This window comes from Meriones unguiculatus, chromosome 2 (genome assembly GCF_030254825.1).
Source record: "Meriones unguiculatus strain TT.TT164.6M chromosome 2, Bangor_MerUng_6.1, whole genome shotgun sequence".
Classification (NCBI taxonomy): domain Eukaryota; kingdom Metazoa; phylum Chordata; class Mammalia; order Rodentia; family Muridae; genus Meriones; species Meriones unguiculatus.
The window spans coordinates 21,937,303-21,960,058 of NC_083350.1; the positions used below are offsets into that span (position 1 = coordinate 21,937,303).

Consider the following 22,756-nt stretch of genomic DNA (forward strand, 5'->3'; position numbering starts at 1 on the left):
ATTTCATGAGGACAAGTTACAGCATCATCAACACAGGCAGTCATAATGAGGCCCTGAAGGAGGAAGGTGAACCAAAGATGAGTTTTCACTGGGAGAGGCAGCCATCAAGGGTCCTGGAGGGAAAGAGCCATCAATCCGCTCCACTTCAAAGAATATCAAGAGAGTTGTAGCATCATGCCACAGGAAGCGTGAATCTCAGGAATGAAACCTTCAATTCCGAAGTGACCAAACGATTGCCCTCCGTCATAGGTTTCTAGAAAGGCCTCCTCGCAGGTTTGTAGATCAAGGCATGGGGGTCTCAACACGTGAGCTAGCCTTCACGCCCAGGAATCACAAGGCAGGAAAGCACTAGACAAAAGTTGTGACTCAAGGTTCTCTTGGGCCTGGGTGTGAGGTGGGTTTACTCACAGTTCAAGAGGAACAACAACTCTGTAGGGCCAATGAGGTCCTGGTAGGAATTGTTATCGACAACACAAGGCCTGCCCGATTTCTGGGAGAGACAGCTAGAGGCTCTGTAAGCTGGCATGACCTTATATGGGAAAGCATACAGACTGTATACAAGCATTACCAGTTTTTGTGAAGGGCTGGAGGATCTGGAGGTTTGGGTGTCCCTTGGAGCCCCCCGAAGATGGTATGGGGCAGCTGCATGTTTGAAACAAAGCCTCGGGCAACTGGTATTAGCAAGGTAAGCTCGTGAGGTACCAGTTTGTCGCCAGTCTAGCTGAGAGGCTTGCCCTGCCTGGAAAGAAACCATGGGCAGGCGCCAAGCCCTGAAGCAGCTTTCATGTCCCTCAGCAGCAAGCAGTGGGAGCCATAAGCAGTGAGGACAGCCTTATGGCACCCTCCAAATCAGTCACTGTACTAGCCTCCCATGGTAGGACCTCCAGCCCTGCAAGCCTTACTGTATCCACCCCTGTGGCCCTTCAGTGTCAGGCTAGCTCTAAGCAGCCAAAGGCACTGCCTAGCCAGGACTAGTTGAGATGGTTTCTACCAAACATTTTGGAAAAACAAGACTTCGTGACTGAATGGTGCTAGAGGCATCTGGGATTGGCCACACAAATGGCTATGATTAGGCCAAACACTGCTTCCTGCATTATGAGCAAGCTGCTTACATTTAATGAGTGGACCAGGGAACCCCAAGACCTCCCTCTTGGGGTGGTAGGAGAGATGACTCAGCAGTCAAAAGCACTTGCTGCTCTTCCAGAGGATCACAGCTCAGTTCCCAGTACCCACATCAGGTAGCTCACAACTGCCTGTAACTCCAGCTCCAAGGAGATCTGAACCAATCCGTCTGCTTCCACGGGCATCTGCACTCTTGTGACATATCCATGCGTAAAAATAAAAGCGTTTTTAAAAAATGACTAACAGCAACTTCCTGGCTGGAGAGATGGTTTAGGCAGTAAGTGCTCACCACACAAGCGTGAAGACCCGAATGCAGAGCCCCAAGAACCCATGGAAAAAAGCCAGGCACAGTGGCATGCGCCTGTGATCCTAGCACAGGAGGATGGAGAGACAGGAGGATCTCTGACCTCACTCACTAGCCAGTCTTGTCAAAACCCTGTGAGCCCCGAGTTTCAGTGAAGGTAGCAGCAAGCATGGTAGCACAGGCACGCCTTTAATCCCAGCACACTCATGAGGCGGAGGCAGTTAAGCTCCATAAATCGAAGGCTAGTCTGGGCTACATGGGGCGTCCCAGACCAGCCAGTGCTACAATGACTGTCTCAAAATACAAAATTAAGTGGAAAGATAAGACACCTGACATAGACCTCTGGCCGCCACATAGCCACCCAAACACCCGTAAGTTTATATGTACACAGACATCAAGTTGCACACACACAACACATACACAGGGAAAAAATAAAACTAAAAAACTACACTTGCTGGGTGTTGGTGGCACAAACCTTTAATCCCAACACTCAGGGAGGCAGAGGCACATCTCTGATTTCGATGCCAGCCTGGTCTACAAAGGGAGTCCAGGACAGCCAAGGCTACACAGAGAAACCCTGTCTCAATAAATAAATAACCACAAAAGAAGAAAATATTAACGCATATTCCAAAATGAAAATTAAACAGTATTTTGCATTACTTGTTAGAGACGGAGTTTACAATCCATGCCCTACACTCAGTCTAAGGCCTGTGGTCACGTGAAGGAGATGCTCTGAATCACTGGTAGGACACAATCAGGCAGGCAGGACCAGGTATCCCACAACTCAGAGATGAGTCAGAGGTCACACACTGCCAGGTCCACCGTGCCTCAGTCATGCAGCAACGTCAAACCACCAGCCAGCCACGAAAAATCTGGAGTGAAGTACAGGGACACTGTGGGCTCTTGTGTTTAAACCACAGCCCTGGGGACAGGGTGCTTTTTTGGGAAAGTGGAGGGTCACATCCACAGTCTACCTGAGCCACAGCATTGGGTCAAAAGATGCCACAAACACCTGCTGCCAGGACAGGGGTTGCAACGAGAGGGAGCCTTTTCCCTGGACATCCTGACCTGGGGAAAGGTTGGACTCTGAAGAAGTTCAGAAAACTTCCTTAAACTAGCACAGTCTTCCTGCCAAGAAGCAGTGAGCCCGCTGGCTTCCTGGCACACCTTACCTAGTGTGAGCTGACAGATGTGCAGGGCCGGCACGGTGGCAGTGGGCAACTCTATCCCCGCATGGTCTCACGCACATGCACGGGTTGCAGCCCACTGAGTCTGGCAGCATCAAGGGACAGGGGCCCAACACCAAGGCCTCTCAACCCTGCCAAGACAGCCAGCACTGTGGCGCGCTTCTTAGAGACTGATGGGGCTTCTGTCACACACTCTATTCTGGTCTGTGACACACACACACACACACCCTGCCAAGGCTTCTAGTTTGTGTTTTCCCCGTGCATCTTCACCCTGGGAGTTTATGGAGCTCTTCTGCGGAGCACCTCAGTATATGGGGCTGTTTTTGAGGTTTCTTCTAGGTACTCGGGGTCCTGACTGGCTGTAGAGTGGGATGTGTGAGGCTGACATGATACTGTATTTTTAGAGCTGACTTTTGCCTATTTTCTCAACTTAAAAAAATGAAGGTCTAACCACTTAGACCAGTAGATCCCAAAACATTTTCTTTTATGCTGATGAATTCCCAAAAGAAAGGGTTATTGAGTCCACCTCCAACCACAGCAGAAGCTACAAAGCCCAACAGCTTCCCAGAAAATGAATGTTGAGAACAACGACTACGCTCTTTTATCGACTTGAAACGAGGATTACCCACTTTTCTCACTGTTTGACAAGATACCTGACAGCTCCGGAAAGAAGGGTTTGACATGGTTCAGAGGAGTGCACTCCATCATGGCTGCAGAAGTGGCGTGGTCTGTGGCACCAACCAGGACGCAGAGAAACCTAGCCCACCACTGGCTTGCTCCTTTAACCCCTTCTGTTGAGTCTGGGGCCCTTGCCCACGGGATGAACGGTGCTGCCCATGGTGAACGGAGGTGTTTTTTCCTCCGTCAAACCTCTCAAGGAATGCCCTCACAGACACGCCCAAGAGTGCTCCTCCTTGATGCCATAAGTTTCCTACTCCAGACGAGCTGCCAATCAATAGTTCATAACCACCTCAAAGCAGGAATGTGTCCAGGAGCTGTTTCCCACATAAAGAAGGAGCTGCAGTGTCCCACTAGGACCAACCACCTTACTATGGTGGCAGTTCCAGTGACTGGCAAGAAGCCTCTGGTAGCTTTCTGCAGGTGAGTCCTCAAAGGGGACTTTTCAAGACACTTGTTTAAAAGTAGAACGGAGACAGGCACAGAAAATAGTTCCAGTTTGAACTCAATTTAATGAAAGAAAATGACAAACCTTCACAGGCATAGAAAAGTTCTAGAAGAGTTTGTAAGAACGGTGAGCTGATTGAAGAGCGGAGATCTAGTCAGTGGATTTAATGCCTCTTTTTAAAACCACAGACATGGATTCCCTATACATATATACATCGGTTTCTATGTTTATATATTTTAGTATTTTCTTAGATTTATTTATTATATATACAGTGTTCTGCCTGCATGTATGCCTGCACGCCAGAAGAGGACACCAGATCTCGTTATAGATGGTTATGAGATAGGTAGTTGCTGGGAATTGAACTCAGGACCTTTGGAAGAACAGCCCGTGGTCTTCACATCTGAGCCATCTCTCCAGGCGATAGAAAGCCAGGCATGATGGCATTCACCTATGGTTCTCGTACTTGAGAGGTGGAAGGAGTTGGTCAGCCTCATCTACACAGTGAGTTGAAGGCCAGCCTGAGTTACATGAGACATGGTCTCAAAAAAAAGGTACCTTGTGCCCATGTAAGACTACAACTTTGAGGCAGGAGGGTGAAGCAGGCATCGGGGAGGGCCTTCAATCTAGAACAGGAGCACAAAGGTACCACCCACAGCCCAGCAAGACCCTAGAACCACAGGAGACACGGAGTTGGCTGGAAGGCCCTACACAGCAGGAGGTTCCTACCCTCTCTTTAAGGGACAATCAGTCTTGTTGGGGAAAGGCTTGGGGAGTTGGGACTTGACAAGAGTCCCAGCCCAGGGCCGTGCACACCTGTGATTCCCGCACTTGAGATGGTGAGGCAGGAGGAATGCCATGAGTTTCAGAACAGCCAAGGCTACATAGCAAGATCTGTCTCAAGAACAGCAACCAAAAAGAGCCAAGTATAATGGCCCAAGCCTGTAATCTCAGGACTTGGGAAGCTGGAAGCAAGAAGATCAGGAGTTCAAGGTCATCTTCAGTTACATAGAGAATTCAAGGCCTCTGTAGAGAGCTCCACAGCTTTTGGATACAGTGCATGATGGAGACCCTGAGGGCCAGAAAGCAACTTGTCATTCACCTTCGCAGCAGCAAGTGGGACACTATAAGGACAGAGCCGCCAGGAACAGAGGGCAGCAGCCGGGACCCTGGGGAAGGTGTGGGGGACCTACCCTGGCTTAGCTGGCAGAACATGAGGAGAGGGGAGCTCTCCTTTGATGAAGTGACTAGAGCCAGCAGGCAGAGGCGGCATTCCTGCCAGAAGAAGCAGATAAATGCCTAAAACCGATGCAGGGCAGAGCAGCCCAGTACTGCTTCAGCACAGCTGCCTACAGCAGAGCCTGGCAGGATAGGGCTCCACACGACTTGTTGGAGTCTGGGCCCACTGCTGTCCTGGGAGGGGAAGGTTCCAGCAGATACCTCTTCCAGACTTGGTGGGAAACACATCCACATTTGCCTTTCGTCTTCTTTGTCCATCCATACTTCCTTCTTTCCTCTCTTCTTTGACTCTTTTTGGTGAGACATCTAAAGATGGAGACGGTTTAGCTCCAGTTTATGAAGAAACAACCTGAGAAGCCTGGACTTACATCAGGCCTCTTTCCCTCCACACACAGCTCCCAAAGCTCAGTTCAGGTGGAGGTTTAAAGACCCTGTGGCAGGCCTTGACCTAAAAGTCAAGGTAAAGTTCCCTGGCAGATTTCATTTACCTTAGGAAAAAGCATCAAGAATATGTCAAACCTCAGCTTCTTGGCTGAGGAAAATGAGGAGGCAAACATGACCTGGGGGGCAACAGAGGGAAGCAAGCCTTGGCTGTCAGTAGCTTAACAGGGACATTCAGGCAGGAAGTGAGGAGGCCCCACCTAAAGGGAAGTAGGACACTTTTCTGCGATGACATAAAACAAGTGGCAGCCAATCAATTGTCAGATATCTGGAGGCTGAGGAAACCAAGGAACATCGAAGTACATGAAAATGCTACAATTTCTTCTTGCCACTACAGTGACACAACCCAGAGGCTGAACACTGGCTTGTGCCAAGTGAGGAAATAGGCTTTTCTATGAAAAGTAGTACTTCATAGTACTTTTCTATGAAAAGTACTTTTCATAGAAACGTATACAGACTGGGGTAAGGCTCGGAGGTAGAGCGCTTACCCAAGCCCAGCAGGTGCGAATCCTGGATTCATTCCCCAGCATAATAAAAATGATAACAATGAATTTTTTTCAAAAACGGGAAATTTTACCAAAGACAAAAAAACAAAACAAAAAACTCCAGATTAAATTTGCCTGTAACAGTGCAGACCTATTTGTGGCAGCTCTTCATCATCTGTGACAGTCCTGAGGAATATCCAGACAGCCTGCCCAGCACTGAGACCTCAGGGTAGCCAATGCTACTCCGCCCTCCTCAGATTCCAGCTCACAAGAGCTCAGGTGTACCCTGGAAAGAAGTCTTGGTACAAACCTCGGAAATGAAAACGGATGGAAATGTCTACCGCGGCAGACAGACAGAAGCACGGAACTGACAAACAAGCACTCTCTCATGCACCCCATGCACGTGGGTAGTAAAAAGCTGAAACTCTGTACCAGGTTAAGGAGTTACTGTGGTTGCCCCCTTGTGTCAGCAGGCACGGGTGCACACCTGTTAGCTTATGGCACTCTCGGAATGTTCAATTATCCACTCAATGGCAGCCCACCCCTGCAACAACACAGAAGGACTTCAGTTTTTGCTGCAGCAAGTCTCGGGCCTGCAACACAGGAAGGAACTGCTGTGGCAATGACGTGGCAATAACCTCCCTGAGCCTTGGCCCATGAGGTGGTTTGAATAAAAACGGCCCCCGTAGGTCCATAGGGAGTGGCACTATTGGGAGGTGTGACCCTGCTGGAGCAGGGGTGGCCTTGTTGGAAGAAATGTGTCGCTCAGGGCAGGTTTAAAGGTCTCAGAAACTCAAGCCAGGCCTAGTGGGCTTACTGTCTCTTCTGGCTGCCTGCAGATCCAAATGTAGAACTCTCAGTTCCTCTCCAGCACCACATCTGCCTGATCAGTGCCATGCTTCCTGCCATGATGACACTGGACTAAACCTCTGAACTGTAAGCCAGCCCTAATTAAATGTTTTCCTTTATAAGAGTTGCAACGGTCATGGTGCCTCTCTATGACAATAGAAACCCTAATTAAGACAGTCCACGTAAATAGGCTATTAAAGCTCAGAAATATGACGAGATGTTCTAACGAGAAAGGATGCACTAGCTTGAGCTATCCCAGTTGACACCCCTCTTAGAATAGCACAGCCAATCCATATTTGAGGGAGGCCTATGGCATTCCAAAGCCCTGGAGCCAAAGCTTCTGTGTGGACACCAGAGAGATTGGGGTGAACCTCAAAGCAATAGTAACCCTGACCAGGACAGACGCCTTCCCTCCAGATCATGGCCAGCCTTTCTGTATCTCTATTTGAAATAGAACTGTAGGGAATGCTATGGCCTTAAGAGCTCAACCACAAAGATCCCAGTCCTCAGGAGGACCCAGGGGCCAGACATGTCACCACTTTGTCTGACACGTTACCGCAGAGTGTACCGGGGCCCCGTCCTGAGGTGTGCACCTTCTTTGCATTGGAGGATATCGTGTTGGCCATTAGACTTTCCAGGTAGCTCCCCAGGCTAATCCCCTTCACAGTGATGATGGCTTCTTGGGTGAGCACAGTCCTGCAGAAGAGCAGAAGTAAGGAGCTGAGCAACCCTGGGCTGGAGGCACCATCCGCCCCTGCTGTTCAGGGTGTCCAACCCAGGAGGAGTTGACTCACTTTTCGGGGTTCTCTGGATGAGGTGTGTACACCAACCTCTCATTCACTGATACCAGATTTGTGAGTGTGATCTTTAAAAACAAAACAAGCACACATGTGAAAAAATAAACCACCACTGGCTTTAGGTTCTAAGATTCCGAACCATCTATCCTTCAAGCCCCAAACTGCCACTTTCGAAAGCCAGAAGGAAACATTCAGTATCACCCCACACACAAACACTATACGTTAAGGACACCACTGAGTGGCTCCTTCTGATGACGATTATCACTCTCTCCCTCCCCACACCTGAGGAGGGATCTGCCTTCAAGGCACCCACATTTTGCCAAGTCCATCAGCCGCTGTAGGACAGACAGTGGACAGACAGTCCACTATTAGTGTCCATGGCAACAGTAGCCAACTCTATAGCCCTAATGCCAATGCTGGACTGCTAGATGTGCTAGATTCTGGGATCCACACAGAAGCCTCAGTGGCCTTGTCTCCAACCCTACTTCCTGTCAGCAAGCTAACTTACTGCTTGTATTTTCTATTAAAATATACTCAGAGCCAGCGAGCTATCTCAGCAGATAAAGGTGCTTGCCACACAGGCCTATCAACTTGAGTTTGATTTCTGGAACCCACAGAAGGAAGGAAGGAAGGAAGGAAGGAAGGAAGGAAGGAAGGAAGGAAGGAAGGAAGGAAGGAAGGAAGGAAGGAAAGAACTGACTTCATAAAGCTGTCCTCTGACCTCCACATGCAGCGGCATGCTCACACACACAGTAACTTAATAACTACCTAAAAGAAAAAATGCTTCTATTTCACCGCGGTGAACACACTGCTCTATGCACCATGCTGTTGCATTTGCAGGTCAACTACAAACACATTGGCTAGTGAACGCCCAGGATTCATCCTAGTAAAATGGCCATATGAGGCTGCCACACTGGTCAATAAATGTGGAGGGTGCCTGCAGGCTTTCTGGATGGCTGGGAAATGGTCCTGTAGACCAGGCTGGCCTTGAACTCCCGGAGATCAGCTCGCCTCTGCCTCCAGGATTAAAGGTGTATGCCGCCACACCTCGTAGCGCTCATTTTTAGAACTTTTAAATTTTATTTGGGGTTCCCTAAAGCCTCTCCCTTCCAACCCCCCAACCCTAGGTAAGAGAGAGGAGGTTAGTGGGGAGAGGGAGTACAGACCCCTTTACTTCTGGCTGTTCAGGGTTGACGGGTTCTTTTGGGGGCTCTGTCAACAGCAAACGCAGCAAGCAGCCTCCTCCAAGCTGCCGCCTTGAAATGTTTCTCTCTTCTCTCCCTCTGTCCGTCCAAACCCCGTCACTGTCCATCTCTCTGGTCTCTCCAAACTGCCGCTCGCCACAGGACCCACTGACACACTTTCACTCGATGAGCTCTCCTATTTATAGCTCTCAGAGTCCTAGGCCACCCCCCACCCCCCCCCCACCCCTCCCCACCCCCGTCTCCATGCTGCAGGAAGCAGGTCATTACCAGCTGGCAAAGACCACACCCTGCAGGAGGCAGTTATCAGCTGTGGATAAACCAAAGCCCAAACTAAAATCCCACGCTTGGGATTAAAACAAAAACATATTTACATAACATAACTGACTTCTTAAAGAAACCAAAACTTCCATTACAACACTTGGCTACATAGGCATTTTTTAATTAAGAGAAATAAGAGGGAGGGGGAAGTGGCTGTTACATTTTTACTCTATCTATTTACCTGCTGCATGTACGTATGTAGGTAAGCATGCCATGGGCACGCATGTGAAGACCAAAAGAGACTCTGGGAGCTGGTTCTCTCCTTCTACCAGGGATTGAACTCAGCTCCTCAGTCACGGCACCAAGTACCTCTACTCACTGAACCATCTCTCCAGCTAGAAAGTAGCTTTCTGGAAGATGTCACTTGAACTTCACAAAGAGGTCCGATGTAGTTGTATCTTAAGCTTTGTTGTGCACATGGGATTATCATCAAGAAACTGTTTTCCAAATTGTGCTGTGGTTAAATATGCCTAAAATAAACTGCTTGGGGTCAGACTCTCAAAGTTTGAACCAAAACTGGCCACTGAGCCGTGCTGAGCCAAACTGCCCTCTTGCAATCCCGTGGATTTTCACCCCCCTGGCCGTGGTGTTCGCAGATAACCTACCCTCTACCACTGTGACTCAGGACAGACTCTGGAGGCTGTTGGGTTTAGTCAGGTCTGTTGCTTTATCTGACCATTTGCTCACATCTTGTGGAAATTTTGGGCACTTCTGTCTTATTTCCATTTGTATTATTATATGAAAATTATACACATATATGGGCCCCATAATGTTTCAGTGTATAAATACATTGTGTAACGTATAAATTCAGTGCATAAATCAGAAGTAGTAGCTAATCTCACCACTAGGAAGGCAGAGGCAGGTGCACCTCTGGGAGTTCAGGCCAGCCTGGTCCATATAGTGAGACCCTGGTCTCAAAATAAATAATTAAAATTTAAAAATCATGGTAAACATATTATCTGTGTCCTCAAATACTTATATCTTTGTGGTGAAGACATTCTAAATATTTTCTTCTAGCTCTTTTTAAAGATATATATTGTTAGCTGGGCATGGTAACACACATCTAAAGGATAACTGTGAGTGTGAGGCCAGCAAGTTTGAGGCCAGCTGGGGGCCACATAATGAGGCCTTGTCTCATTATTATTATTATTATTATTATTATTATTATTACACATAAAATACACACATTGTTATCTATAGCCGCCCAGGTGTGTGCAATAGTATATACCTAGATTCAGTTTTCTTATCTAACTAGTTATTGCCTTTTTCTTTCTTTTTATTTTCTTTATAAAGTAAATAAATTAAATTAAATACATGCCACACTCCACTCCACTTGGCCTATTGCCTTTTTCTATATGTTGATTATACTTGAATAAAAAGGTGAGAAGGAAATAGGCATGGTATCTCAAGCCTGTCTGAGGCAGGAGGATTACAGTAATTTGATCACTAGCCTGGGCTATATCTATCAAGTTTCAGGCTGACCTGGGGCACAGAGAGACACCCATCTCAAAGCAAAACAAAGACAAAATACCTCTAAATAAATGCAACCCTCTGCTAAAAAACAAGAACCCGGAAATACAGTTTAAGGAGGCATTACGCACCATCGCCAAGAAATATTAAGCACCTTTCTCATCTTAGACCACTGCTTACATTGGTGGAACACAGCTCCATTTTCCTTGCAGCCGGATCCACGACAGAACGCTCTTGGATGTATGTCAAGGTCCTGTTGGCTCCCAAAATCTAAGAGACAAAACAAGTATAGTGACATGCTATTAAATCCAGTTACTCGTTTCTTTACAACAAATGCTCTATATCTGTGGACAAAGTGGTATTGGGCAGGTATTGGAAAACGGAGTTAAGAATTTAATGCCTGACAGTAATGACGGATGTTTCGGCAAAAATTAAACCAGGCATCTCCAGGATCCTGAGGAGAGAGGCTCCTTTTATTGGAGTCAAGAACTGGCCTGCAGTGATGGCGTTCACATCATAGAATCCTGGGGAGCCACAAGGAGACAGCAGACCACGGGGCAATGCAGGAACCTGGGTTCCAAGTGCAGGCGAGGTCAAGGTGCAAGCCACGCAGGGGAAAGCTATCCTGACTCTTACAGTCTCACAGTTCTCCATCCAACCCCCACCCACCCCCATCCTTGGCTCTATGGGTATGGGCTCAGCTGTGCCTCCCTGAAGCTCCTATGTAAAAGGTCTAACTGCAGCACCACAAAATGTGGGATTCTGGGCCTTCACAGGTGTCACTGAAGAAGGATCACTCAAGTCACCTAACCCAGAATACCCAGTGTCCTTTCCAGACAGCAGAATGGGACATGGACAGTCTGAAGTCTGGGGAGAAGCGGGCACAGGGCTGGAGGGACCCTTTGTGGCACCCCTCAGCAGTAAGGCAAGGGCGGGTGGCCACGTGTGGTGACCAGGCCTGGACGGCCACGCAGAGAGGCTCACCGCACGCACGAGGCCCGGCAGCCCCCACTCGGTGCTGAGCAGGCGCAGACTGTGCAGGCGCCCACAGCCGTCCACGCTGCGCTCCAACACGTCCACGCCCACCACGCAGGGGTTCATCGGGTTTGGGTACTTCCGCATGGCCGCCTTGATCACCGTGTCCCAGGGATGGCTGGCAAGAGAACACAATCAGCATAGGAAGTAGCCACGAAGCTCAGGCTCCTGGGTCCGGGCAGGCCAGGCTGCCCTGGGTGCCGATTAGGCCCGGGCTTCCAGCGGGGGCCCCAGGTCTGTGCAGATGCTGCACAGGACCGTCAAGCTGAGTTGACCTCTGTCTGCCTTTTCCTGTCCTGGCTCTTCTTCAGCCCACAGGGGTCAGAAACCTTTCGTGGGGACTTAGCAGAGACACAGGTCGCCCTGCCTGCACCTCGCTGGAAAAATGCTGGCTGCTGTCCTTACTGCAGGCTGGACCCTGACTGGCTAGCCGGTAGGTAGCCTGGTCATCCATAAGAACACCAAGCAGGCTTTCGTTCCCGTGCTCAGTGCGACTAAGAGCCGACTAAGGGCAGTTCCCAGCTGATTCGGTTTAGGACGTTCTCGACTTTATAAGGGTACAAATATGTATCTCACAGCCATCCATTTTTCACTCTAAGCACAAGTTTACAAGGACATCAGCTGCCCTGAATCGGAGTTACAGGCAGCTGTGAGCAGCCCCATTGGCCATTTCTGCAGCATTTTTGACTGAAGACAGTTTCAACCTGCAACGGTTTTATCTGGATGTGACAGAAGCATCTACATCTCATTCAAACTTAGACGCAGCATGTGGCTTGAAGCAATTCAGGTTTTTTGTTCCTTTTGTTTTGTTTGTTTTAATGAGTATGAATGTCTTGCCTTCAAGTATGTTTGTGTGTCACGTGGGTGCCTAGTGCCTGTGGAGGTCAGAAAGGGGCACTGGACCCCCTGGAACTGGATTCACAGATGGCTGTGAGCTGCCGTGTGGGTGCTGGGAACTGACTGAACTCAAATCCTCAACAAATGCAGCCAGTGCTCCTGACCATTCTGCATTCCTCCGGCCTCACAGCTTAAACTTCTTTCAAGTCATCTGCAACTCTGGTAATCACTGTCACCATTCTGATGTGCCCCCTCTATTCACAAACATTTCAAGACTCCGAGAGTGGGGACATGGGGACATCAATGGTGTGAATGCCACCAGCTCACCACACCTACCTCCTGTGTCCATAAATCCCAAGGGGTCTCCAGGAGGTCCCAGACACTCCCTACTGTTTCCCTTCTCTAAGTCAGAGCTCAGAACTACGGCTTTCCTCCTAATGCATCTCTTGCTATCAGAGATGCCCACAGCGTCACACAGCCGCCCGCCACTGTCCAGAGCCTTGCCTTGGTTAAGCTGGCCCAACATCGGACATCAGACATCAGACCCCTGTCATGGAGCCAAGCTAAAGGAGCCACCAGATGTGTAGCATGGGCCTTCCCCTCCCACTGAGAACTACCATCACGTCAGCTAACCTTCCCTCCCTCTGTGGTATGCTGTTCTGGAAGTCTCTCCCGCAAAGAGGTGTGTATTGCAACAATGCCATCATTTTCTTATTTCTGATTCAGACTTAAGTGATATACTTACAGCAAAATGACCACAGAAGTTATTGTGGATATGTGTGGTTTTCTGTTTGGTTGGTTGGTTGTTTGGTTGGTTTTTGAGACAGTTCTCTGTGTAGTCTTTACTGTTCCGGACCAGGCTGGCCTCGAATTCAGAGATCTGCCTGCCTCTGCTTCACAAGTGCTTGGAGTAAAGGCATGCGCCACCACCACCCGGCTATGAGTGGTCTTTTATCTGTATATGTGTATCCATGTGTGTCTGGTGCCCGTGGAGGCTAGAAGAGGGCATTGGATCCCCTGGAACTGGGGTTATCTGCTGTTGAGGCTGCCAAGTATCTTTAAAGTGACAATGTCCAGCCAGGTGTGGTAGCTCACGCCTTTCATCCTGGCAGGGAGGCAGAGGCAAGCAGACCTGAGTTTGAGGCTAACCTGGTCTACAGAACGAGTGCCAGGACAGCCAGGACTACACAGAGAAACGCTGTCTTGGAAAAAAAAATTAAGTGGCAAAGTCTAGGCACAAAAGTCAACACTGCACCCTCTGGCTAAAGAAAACACTAATTCACGGCTGGCACGCAGACCTGGAACACTGGTTGTTGAGAAGGGCATGGCTGGCTGGAGACACACGAGTTCACAGGAGTTCCTGCTGGGTCGCTTGCCTGCGGAAGGAAGCTGTAAGTGCACAAAGCTCTCCCTGGCAGATAAGGAGTTGGATGGAGACCACTCTCAGAGTCCCAGCAACACACTGAGACTCAGCCCGACTCTGTCCTACCCCAAAGGAAGGGAGGCCTCTGCTTTCCACCACTCTAGAATGGTCCCAGGCATACACACCAAGGTCTGCCGGAGCAAAGAGGAGATGGAAGGATGCGTTCTGGCTTCCACGCTGTATTCGAGTTCTCTACAGAAAAAGAACTGATGGAGTGCGCGTGTGCACATTCGTGATTTTGTTAGAGTGGCTTACACAGTACTGTCTGGGTAGTCCCACAGTGGCTGTCTCACACTAGAGAGGCTGAGAATCTGGTGCCTGCTCAGCCCATGTGGCTGATCCCAGTCTGCTACTGAAGGCCTGGAGGACTCCTGGAGAGCTTTGGTCTTCAGGCTGTGTTGGTTCTAACGTCAGTGGAGAGACACCATGGCCACAGGAAGGATGAATGTGCCAGCAGGAAGGAGAGTAAGCTGAAAGAAGGCAAAGCTTCCCTCCTCCATGTCCCTTGATCTGTGCAGCCTCTAGAAGGTGCTCCCTCATTTAAGGTGTGTCCTCCTGCTTCAAATAATCTGATCAAGAAAATCCTTTGCAGGAATGCCCAGCAGCTTACATTTTAGTTGAAGTGAGATCAGTGAAGACATCATCACACATGCTAGGGAGTAAGAGGGCCTAAGGAAAACCCCTGGCAACCCAGGGTGGTAGAAGCCATTGCCCAAGATTTGCCCAAATCAGCCGGGCAGTGGTGGCTCCTATCTTTAATCCCAGCACTCAGGAGGCAGATCTCTGTGAGTTGGAGGCCAGCCTGGTCTACAGAGCACTTCCAGGACTGTCGGGACTACAAAAGAGAAACCCTGTCTTGAAAAAAAAAAAAAAAAGTTGCCTAAATCAGTCAGTGAAAAAGCCAAAGGTGGGAATACATGTGAAACCAAGCAAGTTGTAAGAAGACCAGCTAGCCCAGGAGACCTACCATGTGTCCAGAATTCTGCTCTTTCCACTTTTGCTTATTTCCAAAAGTCGTAGAGTTAAAGGTTTGGGGGTAGGTTGGTTAAGAGACAGTCACAGAACCAAAGACTCCCCTATACCCTACCTTCAGTGCGTTCTGAAGAGTGTGGGCCACACGCTGGGGGCTCTGGACCCTCTTAGGAAGTGGCTGTGACAATGTGACTGTGACATTACTAGCTCTCACCTTATCAACTTTACACTGATGGCTTTTAAAGCGATGGGGGGAAATGCTGGCCTCTCCCTGCAACGCAGGCCAGGCTCCAAACCACAGCCTGGTCACCGCTGCTCCCACACGCACTCAGGGAAGCAGCCTGGGATTCTCTTAAGAGTATGTGATGAAACGGTAAAGTGGTTTAACTTCATCATCACCTGACCCCTGAGGACTCTCGTCTTTGACAATCCGCAAGAGAGCAGGAAGCATGCCAGAAATATCTCCGCAGAACAAGCGCGCTCAGGCTGCCCCGGGTAGATCAGGCAGCTCTGTGTTGGGAGCCTTCCCGTCACAAAGCTGCCTCTCACCGCCCACAGCTTGCCCTTGGAAGAACAACGCACAGACTGTTGGCTCAGGCTTGGGGATTTGGTGGGTATTTTCTGGGAAGTTAAGGGAGTGAGCTTGGTCATTTTAAGGCAAACATCTTTAGTGTTTGTTCCCGGAGACAAAACCTGAGCTTCTGAATGAAAGCTGAAATTGGAGGGAACTTTGTATCCATCACTGTGGGCATCGCTGCCCCATACTACAAACCTGGGATCACGCACATTCCAAAGGATGGACGCAGGCGACTCTGGAGGCAGAGATGCACTCAGCATGACTTGTTTTTCTGTTCTTTGTTCTCAATTTTAAATTACTACTTTTCATTTATGTTTTTATAATATTTATTTTATTTTGTATACAGTATTTTGCCTACGTGTACGCCCGCACTCTGGAAGAGGGAACTGATGGTTGCGAGCCATTGTGGTTGCTGGGAATTGAACTCAGGACTGATAGAAGAGCAGCCATTGCTCTTAACCTCTGAGCCATCTCTCCAGACCAAATTACTACTTTTTAAAAAAGCCAACATTTTTTTTTTGTCATAGCAGTAAAGGAAAGGTACAAAGACATTTTGCTGGCTGATTTTGTGTCAATTTGACACAAGCTAGGGTCATCAGAGAGGAAGGAGCCTCAGTTGAGCAAATGCCTCCATGAGAGCCAGCTGTAAGGCATTGTCTCAATTAGTGATCATGGGGAGGGCCCAGTCCACTGAAGCTAGGGCTGGTGGTCCTGGGTTCTATAAGAGAGCAGGCTGAGAAAGGCATGAGGAGCAAGCTAGTAAGCAGCACCCCTCCATGGCCACTGCATCAGCTCCTGCCTCCAGGTTCCTGCCCTGACTTCCTCCAATGACTGACTATGATCTGCAAGTATAAGCCCAATAAACCCTTTCCTCCCCAACTTGCTTTTTGGTCATGGTGTTTTCGTTGCAGCAATAGAAACCACAAGACAAACATACTTAACATTTTCCTTAACAACTCCCTGTCTGAGGCTGGACTTTATCCATACACCAAAGCACTATATTACAAAACACCAGATGCTGAAGTAGATAAGAGAATCAAACTATAGAAATCATAGATATTATTTTTAAAGTACCAGTTTCCCAATTTCTGGAAAATACAGTTGCTAAGTTCTTAATTGTTGAGAGAGGATCTCATACATGTTCTGCTGGCCTTGAACTCCTGATTTCCCTGCCTCTACCTCCCAACTTCTGGGCCTACAAGCATGTACCACCATATCAAGTTTATGGGGTTGGGGATTGAACCCAGGGTTCCATGCACTCTCTAGGCGAGCATTCTATCACCCAATTTTTACTTTAGATTGTTAACAGGACAGGCTAAAGCCAGGCACGGTGGCACATGGCCTGTCATCTGAGCTCTCGGGAAACAGGCACAGGAGGATCAGAAATTCAAAGTCACCTTTGGCTACACAGTGAGGCCAGCCTAGGCTACATGAAATCCTGTCTCAAAAGTGTTCGTTGTCACTTATTGTAATTAATTAATTTTAAAATTTCAATTGCAATTTGGATGATAGCATAGAGTTGGCTGGTCTCTGTACTTAGCCTCAAGACCCTCCCTCCTAAGTGCTGGGTTACAGGCTGTGCCAGTGTACCTGGCTCTCTGATATAATGACTAATAAAAAGAGACATAATCAACATAAAAAAACCTGAGGGCCTCGGTATCTCCAAGTAGACAGTAAAGTAGTCCCGTGGCTGAACGGCGGAAGACCCACTGGCCTAAGTGGCCTCTGTGTTAGCCACTATGACAAATACCCCCCCACCCCCCAAAAAATTAAGAGAACAAAAGACTAGCCGGGCATTGTGGCACACGCCTGTAATCCCAGCACTTGGGGAGGCAGAGGCAAGCAGATCTCTGAGTTCGACACCAGCCTGATCTACAAATCAAGTCCAGGACAGCCAAGGCTACACAGAGAAACCCTGACTTGGAATCCCCCCCTGCCTCAGAGAGAGAGACTGAGAGACAGAGACAGAAACAGAGAGAGCGAAAGATTGATTTTGGCTTATGGTTTCAAAGGCTTCAGTCCATGGTCACTTGTCCCTGCTACTTTTGAGCAGATGATACGGCAGAAGATATGACAGATAACACAGAGTACATCCGTCATCTCAAGACAGAGAGCAGAAAGGAGAAAGAGAAGGGGTCAAGACATACCCCTTCAATGGCAAACCCCAGGTGACTCCCTCCAACAAGGCCCTAATTTAAACGGTTCCACCATTTCCCAGTTCATCGTGTAAGACCTCTGATTAGGTCAGAGAGCTCAGGAAATAAGTAATCTCCTGTGGCATTGGTTCTCAACCTGTGGGTGGCAACCCCTGCGGGGTCGACTAAGAGCCTACACATCAGATATTTATATTACAATTCATTTGCTACGTCACAGTAGCAAAATGACAGTTACGAAGTAGCGATGAAAATACTTTTACGGTTGGTGTCACCACAACAGAAGAACTGTATTAAGGGGTGGAAGCTTTAGGAAGGTTGAGAACCACTGCATGGAAAAGTTCTTGCAAACACACCCAGAGGTGTGACTTACCAATCTCCAGCTGGCTCTCAAGCCAAGGTAACAGCCGATATTGGTCAACACAAGGCCGTAAGTATAACAGATAAAAGTGTTTCCTCTTAATAAGTCATAGGGGAAATTATTGCACATTCATAAAGTGGGTGATTATACAGCTAGTGTAAGGAAGCTGTAAGTATATCCATTTACATCTATATTATATATCTGAGCTTGGATAGATCTCAAAAACACATTATTGAAAGAAAAAAGAAACTTGCCAAAAGATCCTTACAAGATGATGTCACTGATTCCTATTTGGGGAAAAAAAATAAGCCATATAATGTGGATTTATACATAAACATACATATATGTAGTCGCACGGATTTTGGCACAAAACATCACAGCTGCCTCTGTTAAAACGAAAAGGAAGAGACAAAATCTGAAGAGAGGCTAAAGTGGACATTTTCTGCCTATCTGGAGGGTAAATTTCTCTTTTCAGCTCCCTGCCAGGAAGGAAGCTAGCTGCAGGTCCATCTTCTCCAAGCTTTATTGATGTGAGTGGATGCTGATGGCCTGCCAGGACCTACTGCTGCCCCTACTCTGGAAGGACATCTGGTCTCCTCGTGAGTGCTCTCCCTATCAACAGTGCCAGGGCACTGCAGGGTACCTGGGACACAAAACAAAGAACCAGCACACCAGTGAACCTCAAAAAACAAAATGATGCCCGGCATGGTGGCACACACCTGTAATCCCAGCACTCGGGAGTCAGAAGCAGGCTATCGATGTGAGTTCAAGGCCAGCCTGGTCTACAGATTGAGTCTAGGACAGTCAAGGCTACACAGAGAAACCCTGCCTGGGGGGGGAGGATCTTTCTAAAAGACACAAAATACCACATAAGATGTGTGACTATTTAAATAAAAATATCCAGGGGAGAAAAATCTACGGAAACAGATTGGGTGGTTTCCTGGGGAACGAATGGGGGGGAGTGGATCTCCCACACAAAGCTCAGTATCTCTTCAGGAGATAACAAATGTTCTAAAGCTGGATGGAGCATCAATTTGCAAAAATAAAAATAAAAACAAATTCCTGTAACTATGTTAAAAATTACTCAGTTGTATAATGCATTTAAATTTTTTTTTCTCTCTTTTCGTGTGTGGTGTGCATAAGCGCGAGTGCTGTGCACAGGTGCACGAGAGTGTCACTCTTGTGGAGGCCTAGACCGATGTGGGAAATGCTCTTCTAGATTACTCACTGAGGCAGGGTAGTCTTGCTAGCTAGCTTGCTCCAAGCTAGAGTCACAGGCCCCACTGCAATCACTGACTTATAAGGGTTCTGAGAGCTGAACTTCAGGCCCTACACTCACATGGCAAGAGCGTTAGCCAGTGAGCCGTCTCCCCGGCCCAGAATTGTAGAATGCAGGTTCGTTTCTTTGTTTCTCTGTGTAGCCCTGGCTGTCCTGGACCAGGCTAGTCAAAAACTCACAGAGATGCGCCTGCCTCTGCAGGGCGAATGCTGTTGAGTACCTCCCCCATCAGCTCAGAACACATTTAAAAATGTGTTCTTGGGTCCAACAAGATAGCTCAGCTGCTACAGCTGCCCGCTGTCAAATCTAACAGTCTGGGTCGGATCTCCTGATGCACAAGGCAAGAGTTGAGAACCGGTTCCCCCATGTTGTCCTGGCTGCCACACACATACACAACACCACCACATTAAAATGGGTGGTAATACACACGTTACAAATTACAAAGTATAAATAATAAGGATTAAAAATAAGTAAAAGGACGGCAGCTGCAAACACGGTCAGAATTGTCAACAGTGGCTTTTCGGCGTCAGTCAGCATTTCAGGGCCCTTAGGGGAGCTCTCAGCAGGTCCAAGTCAAAACTCCGGCATCTCTGTACCTAAGACTTTCCTGCGGCCGTCTGCACCAGACAGCGCAAATTCTATCTGAATCTTGGGGGGAACCCCCTTCAGAAAGACTGCAACTTTACCAAAAAATGATGTGCCACCCGTCTAAGGTTCCATATTTTAACTTTTTTTTTTTCTAGAGGCGGACACTATAGTTCAGTGATGGAAAGCTTTTCTAACAATCTCGAAACACGGGGTTCGAGCCCCAGCACCATCCAAAAATAACACTAAAATAAAAATAGAAGTTCTGAAGCCAGGTGACACATTTTTATTAAAATTTTACATTTAAAGGATGATGGATGACACGTTTGTTTCATGCACGTCCAACCCCCGCCTTGAACATAAAGCTTCTCTAAGCAGGATCATAAATAAATAAATATTTTTTTCCCCTTTGAAAAGATGTTTGAACAGTCGATGACAAGGTGGAAGACGCCCCATGGGTCAAGAGAGCACTTGAAGCAATTCGCGGTGTCCCCGGGGGCTTGAAGGTGTCCGTGCGCACGGGTATTCGGGACCAAACGCCCCAAATGCCTTCCTCGCATCTAGCTTTCTCCCACGCCCGTGGTGTCACCACCCGCGACACCGCTGCAGAGGGAGCTGGCCCTCGGGCCGCTGCGCTACTCGGGATGAGCCGCAAAGCCCCGCGGCGCAGCTGGCCGCTGGCACTCGCCGGCCGGGGATGGGGAGGCCTGAGCCTCGCCTCCGCCCCCTCGCCCCGCCACGATCCCGGCCCTGGGCGCCCGCCTCTCCCGGATCCCCGCCCCGGCCCGAGGCCGCACGGCTCTGACCGCGTCCGCGCGTTTCCCTGCTCACCCGAACACGTGCTCGGAGCTCCAGATCTTCATCGCCGCAGCCGCAGGCCGGAGGCGCGGGCTCGGCGCTCTGCGGGATGCTGCGCGGCGCGGCGCGGCGCGGCGTGGGCGGGGCGCCCTCCGTCCCGCCCCCTCCGTCACGCGGCCCGGGCTGCGGCCGCTAAAGAGAGCCGCGTAGGAGGCGAGTGGTACCCGGGGCCGCGCTGCCGCTGCCGCGGGGACCTGCGCGAGTGCGCAGCCACCGATGGCCGCGCCGGGCTCTTTGAAGCTGTGCGGGTTCTGCCCCTGCCCTTTCCAACCGCTCGGGAACGTCGTGGACGTAACCGGAATTGCCACTTCAAAATAAACGGTGCGGGGGATTGAAAGAGCTTGAAACCCCAAGGCTACTAATGCGTCACAGGCAGCCCACTAGAGAGACTTACAAAGAGAGTCCTGCCGCTACGAAAGCTTCCGCGAATGCTTTCGAGGAGAACAGTCTGTGGTGCTGCAGCAAAAGGCCGGAGGACAAAGGCAGGCTTCCTCCTAAAGTTACCAGGAACTGGAGCGCTGCTCGAGCGGAGCTAAGTGCCTTTATTCTGAAGACACAGAGCTGTTCTCGCCTCGGAGGGAGTAAGACCCAGTTTATATGTGAGCCGAGGTCCAGGAGCAATGACTGAAGTTGCCCTGAAAGCCACGTCCCACTGTGGATGCGGTCATGTGAAACTGTATTAGTTACAAAGCAAAAAAAGGTCACAAATCGTGACATTTACCGAGTAAGTCATCAGGGACTAAAGCAAGTGGGGAACTCGGCTATAGGCCTCAGATGCTTCTGTAAGATGGGGCAAGCCTGTAGGACATTTTCATTAGTGAATGATGGGAGAGGGCCCAGCCCATGTGGGTGGTCCTGGGCTCTATAAGGAAACCTGTCAGCTTGAGTTTGATCCTCGGATCCCACAGTGGAAGGAGAGTTAATTCCTGAAAGCCGTCCTCTGACCTCGATCACACCACAGCAGCCCTGCGTTTGTATGTGTACAATTAGAGTAAAAACAAACCTGGGCATGGTGGCCCAGGGCCATATCTCAGTATTTAGAAGGAGGGGCAGCCTAAGCTACATGATGAATTCAAGGCCAGTCGGGATACAAGGGACCCTGATTCTAATGGGGGTGGGGGAGAGGGGTTTGCAATTACAAGCTTTCTAAAATAAATTCCCTAATAGAGATAAAATGGGGAGGAAGGAGGGGGGAAAGGGAGAGTCTCCTCCTTTGGGCACATGGGGCATGGCTACCACTGCCCATCATTTGATTAACCAAGCTTACGGTATCGTTGTTTCTTGCCAACCATCTCTCTAATTCTCAGATGACCGCGTTTTATAGAGAAAGCTCAGGTCCGTCTGAAAGGTGGCCCACGTGCTCTTCCCAAGACTACATCCCAGTGAGGACAGTTGTAGTGTGATCCTTCTGCCTTACAACTACCAAGACCAGCAACTACATGGGAAGGGGAACAGCAGGGTTCATCTCTTTGTTTTGTCTAGAGACAGAATCTCACTGTTTAATATCAGCTGGGTGGGCTGGACATCTCTTTGCAGACCTCTGTGGCTTCAAGCCTGCAGCGATTCTCATCCTCGACTTCCCAAGTGCTGGAATTTCAGGAGTGAAATTCCATCCTGGCTCTTGCTTAATTTTAATTGCTTACAGATTCCACAGTTCATGTTAGGGGTCCCTGAAGCACCTCTCATTCAGCCAAGACCACCCAGCCCGCACAGGGCTCCTCAGCCCTCTGTCTTGCTTCACTGATCCTCTGTATTGTGCTTGAATGGCAGCACATTCTCCCGGTATCTCACTGTCTGGGTAGCAAGAGCATCTTTCCTTGTATCCTTTGCATCTTCCCCTCTCTCCCCCTGCACCCTCCTAGGGAGCGTGTCCACTGACCCCCAAGCCTGCATCTCTGCGCTGGCTAGATTTATGTCATCATGACACATGCTAGAGTCAATGGAAAAGAGGGAGCCTCATTTGAGAAAATGCTTCCATAAGATGGGGCCAGCCTGCAGGGCATTTTCATTAGTGAATGATGGAGGAGAGCCCAGCCCATTGTGGGTGGTGCCATCCATGGGCTGGTGGCCCTGGGTTCTATAAGGAAGTAGGCTGAGCAAGCCACAGGAAGCAAGCCAGTAAGCAGCACCCCTCCA

General features: G+C 49.1%; 1 protein-coding gene across 11 annotated transcripts; it reads right to left on the reverse strand.

Moving 5' to 3' along the window:
* Positions 1-3,783: 3,783 nt before the first annotated feature.
* On the reverse strand, positions 3,784-21,141 carry Prelid3a (PRELI domain containing 3A). 11 transcript variants are annotated; one of them, XM_060377130.1, is made up of 7 exons: positions 21,015-21,141; positions 11,525-11,693; positions 10,721-10,810; positions 7,545-7,615; positions 7,344-7,446; positions 4,930-5,281; positions 3,784-4,808 (listed from the first exon to the last, which is right to left on the reverse strand). In XM_060377130.1, exons 2-6 carry the CDS (start codon positions 11,660-11,662, stop codon positions 5,036-5,038), a joined length of 648 nt encoding a protein of 215 aa, XP_060233113.1. In that variant the 5' UTR covers positions 11,663-11,693; positions 21,015-21,141; the 3' UTR covers positions 3,784-4,808; positions 4,930-5,035. The 11 variants fall into 11 exon arrangements, with proteins under 11 accessions (XP_060233113.1, XP_060233111.1, XP_060233112.1 ...); XM_060377131.1 differs by lacking the exon at positions 3,784-4,808 and adding an exon at positions 6,334-6,494 and having other exon boundaries at positions 5,143-5,281; XM_060377134.1 differs by lacking the exon at positions 3,784-4,808 and adding an exon at positions 6,334-6,445 and having other exon boundaries at positions 5,143-5,281; positions 7,307-7,446.
* Between the last annotated feature and the right edge of the window lie 1,615 nt (positions 21,142-22,756).

Excerpts from the sequence above, each read along its gene's own strand:
- Prelid3a (XM_060377136.1), bottom strand. The coding sequence starts at position 20,625 with ATGAAGATCTGGAGCTCCGAGCACGTGTTCGG. Across the intron at positions 11,694-20,593 it reads AGCTCCGAGCACGTGTTCGG|CCATCCCTGGGACACGGTGA; the intron begins GTGAGCAGGGAA and ends TTCTCTTGCCAG. Across the intron at positions 7,616-10,720 it reads TGGAGCTGTGTTCCACCAAT|ATCACACTCACAAATCTGGT; the intron begins GTAAGCAGTGGT and ends TTGTTTTTAAAG.